We start from the raw sequence: 16626 nt of genomic DNA on the forward strand, positions 1-16626 counted from the left end.
GGGATCAATGCCTCAGTTACTCATCTCTGATGGAGTAGAGGCGTAGTCACCTCCGTAACTCATTACTGATGCAGCACGGATGAGTCAGCAGCAAACCCCAGCAGAGCACAGCCAGGTCAATTACACATGAAGCACCCAGGCTAGCCGGACAGGTATTCATAGGTCTGATAACCTGCACCCAGAACAGGTAAGACTAGACTGATCCGCCCTCAACAAACACTCGGATCTCATACCCTGCCAGCAAGATACTACAGCTACCCATTTGGTTGGCGAAGCTTAAATAAGACGTGTCCCCTTTCTTTAAAACAATCCGGTGCATTAATTAGTCAAACTTCCGTCCATTATGCAGTGAAGCTTAATAGCCCCTTTACTATCTCTCTAACGTTAATACCTGGAAGCCTAATAAACCAAACACATTTTACACAGTGGGCAGATGAAATCAGTAAGCATAACAGGGGTAGTGCAGTCTGAAAATGCAGACATTTAAATCCGCCATGCGTGTCATTTGAAGAAGATGTCACTAATTCACAAGCTTCATAATATCTTAATATGGAGTATTAACTTTGTGTTTTGGACTGAACCCAAGCTGCCCTGGCTTTGGGCCAAAGTTTCACTGTTAAAATGCAGGCTAGGCTACTGAATAATGGATGGAGACAGGCTGCATAATTCATCTACATTTTCCAGTATGGCAGAGCATATTTCACCAGACGCTCTTCATTGGTGCTGTGGCCCCGTCTTCACTCAAGAAACGTCTCCCATGTCACCCACTATCACAGTGCCTCCCTCGGTGGCTGTGTCAATTAGCGCGACTGCCAGAATTGTGTTTTGAAATGACACAAATGCGTCTCTTGGAGATGCTTACACGTTTAATTCAATCATGTTTAACAGAAATGCACTACACATCCTCCAAACACCCAGCCCAGAGCTGAAATGAGCCAGAAAAGAAATAGCTAATTATCATAACAGCAGTTATGGTAGAATAGTTACAATTATCCCCAGCTGTTGAAGCACTCCAACCCCCACAAGCCACACTGATACCGACAGATACTTTAGCTGTTTCCACATTTTTATTATCTGAAAAACTGCCAAAACATTTTAAATGCAATTGCACTTGGGCAGCTGAATGTGTATGGCAAATCAGAGTATATCGCACATACTTTGCATATTTTATCCTAGCATGTTTTGTTTTCCTCCACTTGGCAACGTGGACGCAAAGTTTTTGGAGTCATTGTCCCATAACTAATCTCTGTGAACAGATATTGCTAAGCAACGGGACAAGAATTTGGTATCGGAAGCGTTGTGGTTTCTGTTTTGTAGTCTGAGTAGTTTTGACCAATCACGTTTGAGCAGGCTTTGGTTGCATGCAGGTAAATAATGCGTGTGGAGAGCAAAAATGCAATCTCGGAACCCATCGACTATCTTCTGACCACGCTTTCGATTTTCATTAGCTAAAAAACAAACTGTTAACCGAGTGTAAACTGGCTACTTGTGAAACACTCTTGTCGTAGACATCGTCTCTCAACTCCATTCTTGAGTTTCAAGTTGCTAATCAGACTGTAAACACTGACCGGTGCACGAAAGAGGAAGTCTTGGCCTGGATACCCGTTATCCAGATAGCTGCTGGCTAACACCAGAACCCAAGGCATACTGGCTGTTGCCTCCAGAGGCTAAATCGTCAGCAGGCCGAAGGTCTTGCTGTGACAGCCAGAGGCCCCGTCAAAGTGCTCTTGAGCTAAACACTGAACCACAACCACCACACTTTAAATCACTTCAATTCAATTAAACAAAAACACTTTAAAATATCTTCCCCCACATGCTTCTGTCTAGCCCATAACCCTGCTGTGTGGTCAGAAAAGCATTACCAACAGAGCATCGTCTGCCTGGGCGAGCCTTACGTCCCATGGCTGTCCTGGTGTCCTGGGTGAACCGCAGGCCCTATTTGCAGGTCCTTGTTGACCTAGCCTCAAGCATCCCCAGTGGGTCCATTTGCCACTGTAACGGAGTAGGAAAGTAAGGCAACAAAGCCTCTTATGAGCCAAGTGAACGCGCATGATAATCCCCTCTGTGTCTGCTCTGCAACTTCACCTGCTGCTAATCCATAACCTGATAATCCTATAGGTGAGACTGCAGCACGCACACAAATACACATAATGTATGCATATGCACATACAGACACACACTGACTGTTTCATGGGTCACACTCTATCACACACAGGTGAACATACATCTATTAATGCCAGAAAACATTCAAGGCTGCATGCAGCTTCTCCCCTGCCCCCTCTCTAAATCCAGCTCAGGCACTTATGTGTCATACACACATGCAGCAGTGTTCATGTACATGCTCTATTCAGGCATGCCATGTCCACACATGCATGTGTTGTGTTCTACAGCATGCATATGTGTTCATTTTGAAAGTTTTGCACAAGGACCCCGGTGCATATAGATCTGTCTTCATCAGCATGGTCTGACATGAGTGGCCAACCCGCTATCTACAAGCACATGCAGTGAAAGGGTTAATTCCTGTTCAGCATTCATCACTCCAGGCCCCGAGGAGTTACAGATTATTCAGGATCCGCAGCAGTAATAGCATGTCTTAACCTTTTCAGACAACAACCAGAGACACTCTAGTAACTAGGCGTTGTAGCTCTTGAGGGCCGGGGGTTGAGAGACACCTGCTCCTATAGCTGTTGCGCATGGCCACATGCACCGTGGATCTCCGGACACAAATGGGGCGTCATCCAGTCTAATTCGAGCAAACTCACTTTTGTCAAACCTGTCTGTGAGGCGGGCACGCATGGTAGCGCCGGCACCCTCGCCTGGGTCCTGCAGTTCAGAGGTCTCCTGCCTAATGGTGGTCAACACTAACTGCTCTGTGGGCGCCAGAGAGGCCGCGGCAGGAGAAAACAACACACACAAGACAGCAAGTCAATATACACATTCCGCACACAACACATCCATGTGTCAATAACTGAACTATAAATGTGTTTTTTGTGTGTGCCCGTTGCTGGAAGCATTACTAGTGGGATGAGATTCATGCCTGCATATGAAAGATGTAGACCTGAAGAGTGGCACATAGAAATGGACTTGACCAAACCCGTGTAGCTTGAGCAGGAGTGCCCTCTTGTGTCCAACTTATGCAAATACAACATTGCTGCAATTTATTAGGCCTCTCTCTATCTCCCAAATGGCATCTTCTGTTGCTTGGCAGCCATGACGACCAGTCATTATCTTTCCAAAACAGATGTATTGTTGACAGTTGGCTGAGCTGCATGATTCGCATAAAAGACAATCTGCAAAAACTAAGACAAATTCATTACAGTTTGCTTAGCTTCATATTGTGACATAATGCTGAAATACTTTTTTCTACAGTATAATGTGCTTTATCAACCAATGTGTGAAGTGTTTTATGAGTTTTTGAGTACTCATGTATCAAAAGTGCAATTAGAAACATGACATTCAAATGTTTGTCAGAGTTTTTATCACCCACTATTCATGGTCTACTTAAATATAAACAAATACTATTATTATTCTGTGGGTGAATGTGTTTGATAGTGTGTGAATAAATGTGACAGATTGGTAGCTGCAGACGTCATCACCAGGGATATGGAAGCTTGCTAATTGGAGCAAAGAATCAAGAGGTCAGCCACCAAGAGATTACAGTAAAGGCAGCAATGTGAATCCAGGAGGGAACACATGTACATACCGACCGACATACTACTGCTATGCTTTAAATATGGCAGTGGTAAACACTTTAATATAACTTTAAGATGACAGAAACCAAAAAAAGGTCTCCACTATAGTTAGTGAAAGTCCCAAATTAATTGTTCTGATACAAACAAGAAGAAAACTAGTGAATGTCATAACTGAATCTCTGCCGCACGGCTAGGTCAATATCGCATGATGACAGACATGTAAAACAAACAAATGACAACAGTGGTGTGACTCCTTTGTTAGGCCATCTTATATTCTATTTATACAAAAAATCTAAATGGCTAAAAGAGAGAGTTATGTACTTTTTTGTCTGTCAAAAATGTATGCTTCTACCTTTTGAAACTGGTGTTGTCAAAAGATCTAGTGGTGTATTCTTTTAACGAAAAATAAATATCTGGGAAACTCTGGCCTGAAGACAGTGTGGCCCAGTTGGCGCTCATCTCTGCTCACAATTTGCCCTGCTTTCTATTTCTGGAAGCTGCATGAGGCATGCAGCCACACACATCATATACACACAAACACACACAACAGCAAAGCAGCCTGACAATATGCCCGTCACTATTAAAAGCCACTGGATAAGCCACTGGATGAGCCAAACACATGCTCCTCTCTTCCAGGACAATCCAATCTGGTGTCTGTTTGCCATGTGTGGAATCATCAGATGCAGCTTTGTGTTTAAACATCCCCATCCTCTCTCCAACTCCTACTCTGAGGAGAATATGCATATTTCTCCCCAAAAAGTGAGCCCTCACTATACAATTTGTCATGGGGGATTTATTTAAATTGACAGCTTGGTTCGCACAGCATCTCGCAGACACAGGCCCTCTGTGCGCAACAGCCCGAAACACCTCTCTCCAACACATGACTGTGTCAAATGCTGTCAGGTAAACACAGGCTCTGGATGTGGATGGCCTTCAGGTCAGGTGCGATTCATCCCCCAGCAGCTCTTTAGACAGTCACGTGGATTTGTTAAGTCGGCGAGGTAATAGGCTGTTCTTGGACTGATCTGTAGGAGCTTGGGTTTTTGACGTTTGAAATGCAACATAGTTTATAATCTTTCTAATATTTGAATATTCTAGGCGAATAAATCCATAAGAAAATACCCCCATAGGATGCGATGCAGGAGGTCTAGATAAAAGAGGCTGTTGCAACAAAATTATATAATACCATAATGATGCCATGGGAAAAAAACAGTACATTCCATTGAAGAGGGATAAGGTCACACAACAGACTCACATTCATCATATCAGGAATAAATATGTTGTTTGTGATGTCAAGGCACAGCACGGATCACTTAACTTATCTATATAAAAATACCAATTTATGTAAAGGGCATAAATGACAGCTTGGTTTGCACAGCAGGCACCTGCAGTCTGCTTGCCCTTGCATCCCCAACCTGTGCCAAAAAAATGAGCTGGAAGATAAACACCGGTAGGCTTACAGCAAGTCACCCCACATGCATGCCGCAGTACCGGACAACACCGATCCGCGTTATTATGCCAAGCACATAACAAGATACGCACATATATACAGGCCGCTATATCCTCTATAATGTTAGGCCTGTTATCAAGCGATTTTACAGTAAGATGTCACGAATTAAGCGGTGGGTGGAAGCTCAATCGAGCGAAGATTAAATAATGTTTGTTTTTTAGCTTACCTCCCTCGCTGTGTATCTTCTTGGGTCTCCGGTTGAAATACATCTTGCTGGTGGTGAACGAGTGTCAGTGAGGCTGGGACGAGGAGGCCGGAGCGGTGGCATGCTCATGGCTCACCGACCGAGCAGAGGAAAGCTGCTCCGGGCCCAGGCTGCTGCTGCTGCGGCCGCTGCTGCTGCTGCTGATCGGGGGTCATTATTTCTCGGTTGGACCACGGAGGTAATGTTGTACAGTGCAGCTTACAGCAGAGCGTTGATTCAGACGGAATAAAGAAGGTGCAACTTCCGGTGCCTGCTTTCAAAATAAATTAGAATAAAGACTCAAGTGGAATGTGATCAATCTTCAGTGTAATTAATTAATATGTGATTTTTTTTACCTGTCAAGATCCGTTTCGCAGTTTAATCATGTCATGATACAACTGTAGATAGGATTAGGTTTAGCCACATTAGCTATATTCATTTTTAACAGTCTCTTCTGCAATATATTCACTTGTTTAATAGTTGTGTATCACAGCTGTTACCCTGCACTATATTCATTTTTAACAGTCTCTTCTGCACTATATTCCCTTTTTTAATAGTCCTGTATCACAGCTGTTACCCTGCACTATATTCAGTTTTAACAGTCTCTTCTGACCTATATTCACTTTTTTAATAGTCCTGTATCACAGCTGTTACCCTGCACTATATTCAGTTTTAACAGTCTCTTCTGCACTATATTCACTTTTTTAATAGTCCTGTATCACAGCTGTTACCCCTGCACTATATTCAGTTTATATTGTGATATTACTACTTTAAATGTTAAAAAAATCTGAGTACATATTCCTCTAATGATGGCTGGATCACCTCAACACTTATGTTGTCATTTCAAAGTACACCAATTAAACGATTTACATAGGAATATGCACCATGTGGGGCTTTTGGTTTCATGCATAAAAAGCCAAAATGACAATATGTACCACGATAAATGTGTTTTGTTCATATTTTACATATTGTTCATATGTTGCATTACTCCTTTTAATTCATCATAATATATCTGGTTATCATCTACACAGTCTATGGTTATTATACCTGCACTATATTAATTTTTAACAGTGTCTTCTGCACTATATTTACTTTTTTAATAGTCCTGTATCACAGCTGTTACCCTGCACTATATTCACTTTGAACTGTTTTCATCTCCTTGTATTTTTATATCTGGTATATTTTTTTTGTACTTTGTACTTTGTACTACTTACTTTTTTACTGCCATTTTACTAACATGTTTTGCACTATGGAACTGTGATGCTGGAAACTTGAATTTCCCTCGGGATCAATAAAGTTACTATCTATCTATCTATTACAGTTACAGGCTACTTCATTAAAACAAGACGGCTATTTTCTAGTAAAATCTGGTGACACAGTTTACTTATTTGAATGTTTAATATTTTAACGCAACATTTACAACTGAACATGTTAGAGTAAACTGGTGCCACAGTTTACTGCAGATCTTAAGACATACACAAGCATCTAAATTGCCTTTGTGTCACATTTTAACAAATGTTTTTTGTTTTTTTTCAAATAGCCCACATTACTCTTTTTGTGACACAATACGATTTATATTTTAAAGCAAAAGAAGCGTTTAAAAATACCGCATATCAAGAAGTATCTCCTTATGATCATCACACATCTTTGTATTTGTAGGATATCATGGAAGTTATATATTTAATTAGTTTTATATTATTTACTCCTTTTGATGTGTTCTATTTTGAGACACTGTTTTGTTCTTGGTCACATTAAACTAGAGCTGAATTAATCAGAAACAGAAAAATAATTAGCAACTATTTTGATATAAAAAATGCCAAACATTTCCTTGTTCCAGCCTATTAATTGTGAAGTTTTGTTGCTTTACTGTTGTTGTTCATTGCTATTGTTTTATACTATTGTAAATTAAATATCTTTTGGGTTTGTGGGACAAAAAAAGAAGAGGTTTAGGAAATTGTAGAGAGCATTTTTCAATATTCTCTGATAAACCAAATGATTCATTGATCAATTGCGTATATAAGTGGCAGATTAAAACAATTGCTAGTTTCAGCCCTGCATTTAATACGTGATTATAATTTAAATGCTTATAAGAAATTATCTGTAAACATTTATTTTGAAGGACAACTGTCACACTTCCGCTTCTGTCCTGTGCGGGCTTTATCACTGTCACTTGTGCGCGTTCAGGTGAGCTGAGCCACGGGGGCGCGCATCGTATGATGAGATGAGTGCGCAAATTATCAATTATTATTTTATCAATATTTTGATATATATATTAATATATATATAAATTTATATATATATTTTGATATATATAAATATATATATTTTGATATAATATATATATATATTTATATAATATATATATATATATATATTATATTAAAAAAAAGCTTAATTTCCTATTGCAGTTTTTATGAAATACGGAAATATGTCTCCAACAGAAAATACAGTGTTGCAGTTGCTAAGCAACATCATTCGCTAGGTAATGTTAGCATTGGCTAGTTAGCAACCATAAGCTACTGGTTGGACTGTGTTGTCTATTTAACTGGGTTTTGTTTAGAAATTCAACTTGTGAGAAGTATAATGGGTTATTTCTTCTATTTCTAAAGTTTGCATTACATATAACTTCTAACGTTAACTGAGCGTCAAAGTAGCTAATGTATTAGCTAGCTAGCTAGTTAGCTAATAACGTTACATTACTATGGTTACACATTCTGAGTATTTAGCCAACACTCACCCAAACAGCGACAGTTTTACGACGATATAAAGTCACCAAAACGTGCGTATAAACGTTTAAAATGACTTTTGTAGCATAATCCACTTGTCTTTTTGTTAAAAGTACATATTTTCACCACAATAAGGCTGAATATAAACAGCTTGTTGGTGGCTAGAGCGGTTAGTCGTTGGTTAGCCGTTGACATCTGTCGCTCAAAACTACACGCGCACAGTGCAATCTATTTAAATCAATGGCGTGCACGCGCACAGTATATATACCCATATAGACCAGATTTCCAGGCATAACAAAGCTGCATTTTATTCCAATGTTAAAGGAGCAGAGAAGAAAACCCATGTCTTCATTTTATTACATAGTAACATATTTATCTTAACTGTTTTACTCTCATCACATTGTAACATAATACATATTTCAAAAAGTTGATTTCCATCTTATTAAATAGGAACAGAATAAATATTCACTTCTGAACTCAGTGGCCACAATCCTCTCCAAAAGTCTCCTCAGGTGGACATAAGCTGAACAGAAGACTTCTCTGAGAACCAGGTTTACTGGGACCTTTTCCTTCAGCACCCACACAAATCTCACATGCACACAATTAAACCATACAAACTTTACCCCACTCTCACACACTATACTGCATCATTCCTGCAGTTTTATTAGTGACATGTTAACTGCAGAGATGTAGTAGCTCCTGTGTACTGATGTTGTTGATGTACAAAGTGATCCACACCGACTAGGTGGTTCTGCTAAATAATTCACCTGTGCTACACTAGAAATGCCAACATCTGTGCATGTAATGTAAAGACAAACCATAAAGAGCGTACAGGAATATCATATTACGAACACTGCCTCATTCAAGTGTTGCACTGGAACTGAACTAGACTGCAACCATTGCACTGTGACATACCAGAATTAGAAAGAGATGCGTTGTTAACAGATTCTCAGAAAATTTAGTTTTGGAGCCACAGCTGCAGCAGATGCTCCAAACATCAACAATTTTCACCCATCTCATGAAGAAGGATTTTTGAGTTAGCTGGACAACTGTAAAAACTCTAAAAAAAAAATTTTATTCTGTAATTCCATGCTCCAGTTTTTTTGCTCAGCAGATGCATCAGGCTAACTACTGAATGCAACTTCATGACACAGGTCCTAAGGGTGTCTGTCAGATATCAGGATCCGCAACAGCAACAGGAACCAAGAGGAAACATTGATTTCAGGGTAAACAAGACTTTGCTTTTAAGTGGAGATGATAATCAGGCATTACAATGTAAACAATGAACAACACAACAAACAATACTGTCTTTTCCTCTCCGTATTGCACAACTCATACTAAATTACATCTCTGAATTCCTGATTATCACATGCCTTCTGCATTTCATTTGAATTGTGCTGCTCATGTAATGATTTCAAAGTGGCTGATTTTAGCGGATGAATTCTGTATTGCAATCATATGGAAATGTATGTATGTGGAAAGAGCTTAAACAAATTACTAGACGTACAGAATAAAACTTATTTCAAAATTAAATACATAGCTCATACACTTTCAAAAAAATCATACATTTCTTATCCAACTGTAAAGGGACACTTTAAAATGGATGTCGAAGCTTTAAAATGGTGAATGTTAAAAAAAAAAAAAAAAATTGAAAGTTTCCTGTTTCCATTTTAAACAGATGGCATGTGAGGAGCGGCTTGCTTCAAAAACCCTTAAATACAAGCAGTGGTGAGTTATTTACAGCTTATACTGAATAAATCAAATCTAGAAGTGATTTGTGTAGACCAGTTGTGACAAAGAGACGTCACATGTATCAGACATTAAAGAGTTAAAGTGAGACTAGTCAGCAGCGGCTACAGGAGCTCCTTAAGCATTAATGCCATCCATTGACATGGGCCTCTTAAGCTTTGTGACAGAGACCAGTGAAACAGGTCATAGGAAGAAGAAAAGAAAACAATAAGTTGCTGAAAACAAATAGTCTAAAAAAATAAAGTTTTGTTAATTCTCTGCATTTATAGTATCTTTTTTCCGCACTTTTGGTTCAACCTTCTTCAACTTCAACACAATGGATATTTTCAAAGAAATTAAACCATGAAAGCGCTATGTACATGCAAAGCCCACTTGGGTCTGCTCAGTTCAGCCAGCCAGGAACTTGATAGTTGTGTTTGTGAGCAAATAGGTCAGTCATGATGCACTGCGAGTATGGGCTGCCTGCAGATGGGGCAGGTGTTGTTTTCAGAGAGCCAGCGGTCGATGCAGTGGATGTGAAACTCATGGGAGCAGGGCAGGCGCCGCAGCTTGTTGCCCTGGGCATACTCATTGATGCAAACGCTGCACGCACGACCCATCTCCCCCTCCAGGCTGGCCTGACCATAGGTACGCGTGGATAGATTGTCAATCTGCTCTTTGGTCAGGCCCCTAGGGTGCTCGTCATCCTCCTCGTCGTTGAGCAAGAAGAAGTGTGCCAGCCGCAGGATGGGGAGAGTACCATTTTCTACCAGGTTGTTGGTGTCTCTGCTGGTGGCTCGTCCCTCTGTGGTGCTCACTAACCCTCCTCCGAGCCTGGGCTGCCCACCCTGCTCCTCCTCACTTCCCACCAGCCCCACCCTCTCCTGATCTACCCCACCCGTACCAACCTGGCCAGCTTCCGTCTCGTGTGTATGTATATGTAGACGACTGGCTGGACTGGTGCTACTATTTGTAACACTAGCATCTGTGTTGCTAGGTGCGACAGTTTCAGAATCAGCCTCTGTCTCCATTAGGGAGCTCAGCTCCCCAAATCCGGTCATGATCTGGCGCAAGATGGAACGCAGGGCGGTGGAGTTGGGCTCCCCCAGGCCTGTCTCGCTGATGCGCCTCAGTGGAATCCGGATAGTGCTCACATAGGTGCGGATCCCAGCTCGCTCAGAGCGGGAGATGGTGCGTCTAAATCCACCACTGTCGCTTTCAAATGTGACAGTATTCTCAGCTACCCGGGCACGAGAACGCGTTCTGCTGGCGATGCTGTCCCGATCGCGGTTTTCCCCGGGTCGAATCCTTCTCACCTGCAGATCCAACATGATGGTTGGGTGCCGCCGCACCGCTGCACTTCCTGCTCCTACTACATGCGATTCACTTTCACGTTCTCCTGTTTCTACAGCTGGCTCTGTTAGAGCTGCAGGTTCTGCCACAGTCTCCCCGGTCTCCATGGGAACAGAGCTTGTGCCACTGCCTGGCTCAACAGTGTGGACGCTAGAGCTGCTGACACCACTGCTTGATGGTGGAGTGGTACTGGCGACAGGTATTCTGTGCAAGGGGGAACGGCTGCGCCTTGACAAGCGGGATGAAACCCCACCCGCCGCTGCAGCCCTGCGTGCACGGCCACGTGATCGAGTCCTACTGCCACGCGATTCGTGTCCCACTACTGGGGCCTGAGATCCAGACTGCGGTGACACACGGGGACAGTCTATAGAAGCAGACATATCATCACTGCCCTGCTCTACTTCTGCATTCAGGGCTTGATGTTGCGAAGGTGTCGTTTGATCAAGAGGAGGGCTGGGAACAGTAGGAGGTGGTGCTAAAGAGTGCAAAGTGGCACTTCTCCTCTGAGCAGCAGCCGGGGCGGCCACTGGTGCAAGAAGTGCAGGGGGGCTCATAGAAAGAGTGGTAGTGCTGCTGCGTGTACGGCGCGTCTGCATCCTCCTACTGAGGGCTGGGCGGGGGGTGGGGTACGGGACTGGCCTTGGTGTGGTTGAAGGGCGAGGGTTGGAGAAAGAGGAAGCCGTGCGTATAGAGGGCGAAGTTATGTTTGGGGCAGTCACTGGCAGCTCTGCAGTGTCCACAGTATCATTATGCTCCCCCGGCTCTGGCTGATCATGGTTAATGTTGATCTCCAGGCTAAAGCGGAACTCTCCACTGTTAGGGTTGGTCCGGCTGACGGCACGCCATGTTTGGTTGCCACTCTGGCCACTGCGAGTAGCATTACCAGTACGTCTAAAAGTGTTCAGCCACTCCAGTAATGAGTCACCATTAGAAGTTTCTGCTCCGGGCTCTGTGCCCCCTGTAAACAAAACAAATATGGACTGTAAACTAACAATTAAAAAAATCTATTCTATTGTACATGTAAATACTGTGATTTGCTGGTGTCCATTTACAACACTGAAAGTTTTAGCCAGTCTGTTTCATATCTTACTCAAAGCCTGCACTTTCACTGTATTTACTGCCATGCTAAACCAGACTCACAGTTGAACAATTTGTGTTGTAACCTTTTGTAAACCTTGACCAAGATTATACTTAACTAAAGTAAAAGATTCATCAATATTTGTCCTAAATAGTGTATGAAAAATGTTTCAGGAGGACTCAGTTTCACAGAATCTATGATGAAATCATTTGTTTGGCTTCTTTGTTAATCAATAGTGACTTAACTCAAGCCATATTATATCAAGACTAGTGAAAGCCAGATTTGGAAAGATCAAATAAAGAATTTCTCCCTACCTGCTCCTCGTCTCCCTCCAGGCCCTCTCTCCTCTCCCTCGCCGCTACTGCCCTGCTGCTCTCCAGAATCAGCAGTCTGCGAGCGCTGCTCAGTACGGGGCTGAGATGACATGCGCTCTTTTGCTCCATCAAGACGCTGCCGAAGCTCCTCAGCAGTCACCTCCCCTGTGAAACATATGAACATGCAGGGCGTTATGTGCCATCAACAGCAGTGGGTCAAGAAGAACTAACATTAACATAACAATGAATGTCCCTCCTCACCAGGGGTGCCAAGCAGGTTGCTGTCTCTCATTAGGCGGTACTCCTCTTCACTCAATTCATTAATGAAGTGATAGTATGCCTCCTCCCGACGAAGACGCTCTGCCTGCCTCCGCCGTTCGTCTCCCCCACCAGGAGGGTCCATCACCGAGAGAAGTGCTGGCAGACAGATGAGTGAGGGTGTCAGTCAGGGGTGGGATGTTATTTGAAGCTACCCACTATAGCTTTACATATAGCATTTATAAAATAAATGCTAAATGTATAAAATAAATATGGACCAGGAGGGTCCATCACCATGAGAGGTGCTGGCAGACAGATGAGTGAGGGTGTCAGTCAGGGGTGGGATGTTATTTGAAGCTACCCACTATAGCTTTACATTTAGCATTTATAAAATAAATGCTAAATGTATAAAATAAATATGGACCAGAGGGGTCCATCACCGTGAGAAGTGCTGGCAGACAGATGAGTGAGGGTGTCGGTCAGGGGTGGGATGTTATTTGAAGCCACCCACTATAGCTTTACATTTAGCATTAATAAATGCTAAATTATAAAATAAATGCTAAATGTATAACATAAATATGGACCAGGAGGGTCCATCACCGTGAGAAGTGCTGGCAGAGATGAGTGAGGGTGTCAGTCAGGGGGTGGGATGTTATTTGAAGCTACCCACTATAGCTTTACATTTAGCATTTATAAAATAAATGCTGAATTATAAATAAATGCTACAGTCACATGTTGAGCCTATGCAACTCCTACTGTCCAAGTGCTCAATATGTGATTACAATATGTTGCTCAAGCTAATGGCTATTTGATTCTCTTTTGGAAAGATAAAAACAGCTCTCTTACTTCTGGTTGTATTAGATACTAGAGAAAAAAAATTAAATGCAAGTTAAAAGTTGTTTGATTACATTAAGCCTTACAATGACTAATCTCTATCCAAGGACGACAGTTGAGACCCAGGGGTGGGATGTTATTTGAAGCTACCCACTATAGCTTTACATTTATAAAATAAATGCTAAATTATAAAATAAATGCTACAGTCACATGTTGAGCCTTTGCAACTCCACTGTTCCAAGTGCTAAATATGTGATGTTGCTCAAGCTAATGGCTATTTGATTCTCTTTTGGAAAGATAAAAACATCTTAATGTGGTTATATTAGATACTAGAGCAAAAAAATGAAATGCAAGTTAGAGTTGTTCAATTACCTTAGCCTTACAATGACTAATCTCTAGCCAAGGACGACAGTTAAAGACAACGCCATCCATTTTCTATCCAGACTCCACCAGCAGCAAGAGACTGAGTAAAAAGACTACAGTAATCTTAATCTAACATTGCTAAACCCGAAGACTAGCATCTAATTTAGTGGATGAATGCTCAACTAATTTACTGTAACGCTAAGCCAATACAAGATCCTAATAACAACGTAGTGAGCTAATGTTAGCCAAGTTAAACCAGGAGCTAGGGAAGGCCATGTTGAAGGGAATAAAGCAACAAAACTGGCGTTGTCATCCTGGTTAGCCAACCAATCAGAGGCCTAGTTTAAATGACGGACAGGCCGAGCGTCCAATCAGCGCTCGACAAAGGCGGGTCACTATAAAACTAGTCTCCTCCATGTAAACGCAGGGCAAAGACAAAGAATCTTTGTCAGCTTTTATGACATAAATATATCATAAACATGTTAATGCTTAGCTATGACGAACTGAGTTTACGCCCAACACACAAACACTCAGTTTTGTGGCCCTTTCTCTGAAGCGAAGTGTCATTTCTAATGCGCACTTTTAGTTGCTAAACGAGCCCCTAGCTAATTAGCAGCTAGCTCATAGCAACGTAGTGCTAGCTGAGGTTAGCCGACATGCTAGCGAGCTGAGAGGCTGAATAACTCCTCAGATATTAATGTGACAAACTGTTTGTGAAGCAGTTCATGTACACAGAGGTTAACACTCAACCCTAGCATGGTTTTATAAGAGATGACAATGCCATTAAAAAGATTTTACTACCTGACAAAGCAGCTGTAATATGGACGGTTTGCTTTGCTCTCTGCCTTCTTCTCTCTCAAGATGGGACCAGTGGTGTGCTTCACTAGAGTGTCCGACAAGAAACAACTCCCCCCCCCGGCTGGATTAGTTCCCCTAATAACATAACATCATCTGCAAAACTCAATATTTGTTGGACAAAAAATGGATACACTGAGTGCAACAAAATTACTATTCCCTTTGGGAAATTATACTACATTTCCTTTCTTTAATTTCCACACATCAGCTGATATTACAAAATATGACACATGAATTTCCTCAATGCTTGACAGGTGCAAATTAACTTGCCTCTTCTTATAAGTTGCCTTTTTCTAATTAGTATCATACTTTTAGAATTAATGTATTTATTATGTTATGCGGAGCGAAATATAGTCTTCTTATACGCTTTAGGCAAGGCAAGGCAAGGCAGCTTTATTTGTATAGCACATTTCAACAACAGGGCAATTCAAAGTGCTTTACAGAAATATTCAAGAACATTGCGACAGAATGCAAAAGAACATTAAGAAATAATTAAAACAGTTATAAAAACATAAAAACATTAAAACATTAAAGATTAGAAAATAAAAACAAGCTAAAAATAAAAGCTAGGATAGAAGCTAAAATTGCATAAAACTCAAAAGAGTAAAAGTTATAGTGCAGTGTCAGAATAAAAGGCACCCGCAAACAGGAAAGTTTTAAGCTTTGTTTTAAAAAAAGTGAGAGTTGGAGCGGTCCTGCAGGTTTCTGGGAGCTTGTTCCAGATATTTGGTGCATAAAAACTGAATGCTGCTTCTGCATGTTTAGTTCTGACTCTGGGGACACTAAGCAGACTTGATCCAGATGACCTGAGAGGTCTGGATGGTTCATAACACAGCAGAAGATCAGAAATGTATTTTGGCCCTAAACCATTTAGTGCTTTGTAAACCAGCAGCAGTTTTTTGAAATCAATTCTCTGAGAGACAGGCAGCCAGTGTAGAGACTTCATCCAAACTTAATCCAAAACAAATGGATTAATATAGCTATACTGGGGTAAAAGACATGCAGATTTCTCTTTATGCGCTTGTATTACAGCACTGAAATTCAAGATTCAAGATTCAAGATTCAAGAGTTTTATTTGCCATTTGCACCTAAGTACATTGGAATTCTGAGCAGTTTACACCGAGTCAGCTTTAAGAAAAGAAAAAAGGTAGAAAAGGCACAAGGTAATTACAGTACAAAATAAGTAGCACATTCAACTCAACACAATAAATAAATAAATAAATTATCAAAATATAAAACGCCCTCAGTGTAGTCAATAAATAAACTAAACTACCCTCTGCATAGGAACGATACCCCCCAGAATACAAATATACAGTATATATATATGCTCCATGACCATGTTAAAATAACTTTGGTTTTGTTGGTGCAAATAAGCAGTAAAATAACAAAAGAATAGATGAAATTCTACCAATATACAATATAAGCTATAAACAAAAAATAAACATGATATAAACAGATAGTGCAAATATTACAGCACTGAAATATGCCATAATATGACAAAACAATAGATATACATTTATTTCAACATACGGCTGTTATGATTGAAAATACTTATACATTATCTCTAATTATTATATGAATTTCCACGTGGTGTATAGCCTGTCTAGCCCATTTTTTCTTTAGGCACTTTCAATCCATTGTTTTCCACACCACGTGGAAATTCTTACTAATTAGAGATAATGTAGAAGTATATTCAATCATAACAGAAGTATGTTGAAATAAGTGTATATA

The 16626-nt window shown here is 41.0% G+C and overlaps 2 protein-coding genes across 11 annotated transcripts in view; both read right to left on the reverse strand.

Annotated features, from left to right (window-relative positions):
• Window positions 1-8309, reverse strand: part of atp8a2 (ATPase phospholipid transporting 8A2) — a 54378-nt gene extending 46069 nt beyond the window's left edge. For 3 of the 9 annotated variants that reach the window (XM_074622222.1, XM_074622223.1, XM_074622218.1), the window contains exons 1-4: window positions 8124-8309; window positions 5743-5784; window positions 5369-5657; window positions 2763-2870 (exon numbers count right to left, since the gene is read on the reverse strand). In XM_074622222.1, coding sequence (XP_074478323.1) covers window positions 2763-2870; window positions 5369-5411 — 151 coding nt within the window. In that variant the 5' untranslated portion in view covers window positions 5412-5657; window positions 5743-5784; window positions 8124-8309. Of the gene's footprint in view, window positions 1-1862; window positions 1974-2762; window positions 2871-5368; window positions 5661-5742; window positions 5785-8123 lie in introns of those variants that run through there. The other 6 variants (XM_074622227.1, XM_074622224.1, XM_074622219.1 and 3 more) reach the window with 5 other exon arrangements.
• A 143-nt stretch (window positions 8310-8452) lies between these two features.
• Window positions 8453-14976, reverse strand: rnf6 (ring finger protein (C3H2C3 type) 6). Of its 2 annotated transcripts, none has more exons than XM_074622234.1 (4): window positions 14842-14976; window positions 12847-13002; window positions 12586-12750; window positions 8453-12151 (listed from the first exon to the last, which is right to left on the reverse strand). In XM_074622234.1, exons 2-4 carry the CDS (start codon window positions 12986-12988, stop codon window positions 10293-10295), a joined length of 2166 nt encoding a protein of 721 aa, XP_074478335.1. In that variant the 5' UTR covers window positions 12989-13002; window positions 14842-14976; the 3' UTR covers window positions 8453-10292. The 2 variants fall into 2 exon arrangements, with proteins under 2 accessions (XP_074478335.1, XP_074478336.1); XM_074622235.1 differs by lacking the exon at window positions 14842-14976 and adding an exon at window positions 14050-14815.
• Between the last annotated feature and the right edge of the window lie 1650 nt (window positions 14977-16626).

This window comes from Sebastes fasciatus, chromosome 21, assembly GCF_043250625.1.
Source record: "Sebastes fasciatus isolate fSebFas1 chromosome 21, fSebFas1.pri, whole genome shotgun sequence".
Taxonomy (NCBI): Eukaryota; Metazoa; Chordata; class Actinopteri; order Perciformes; family Sebastidae; genus Sebastes; species Sebastes fasciatus.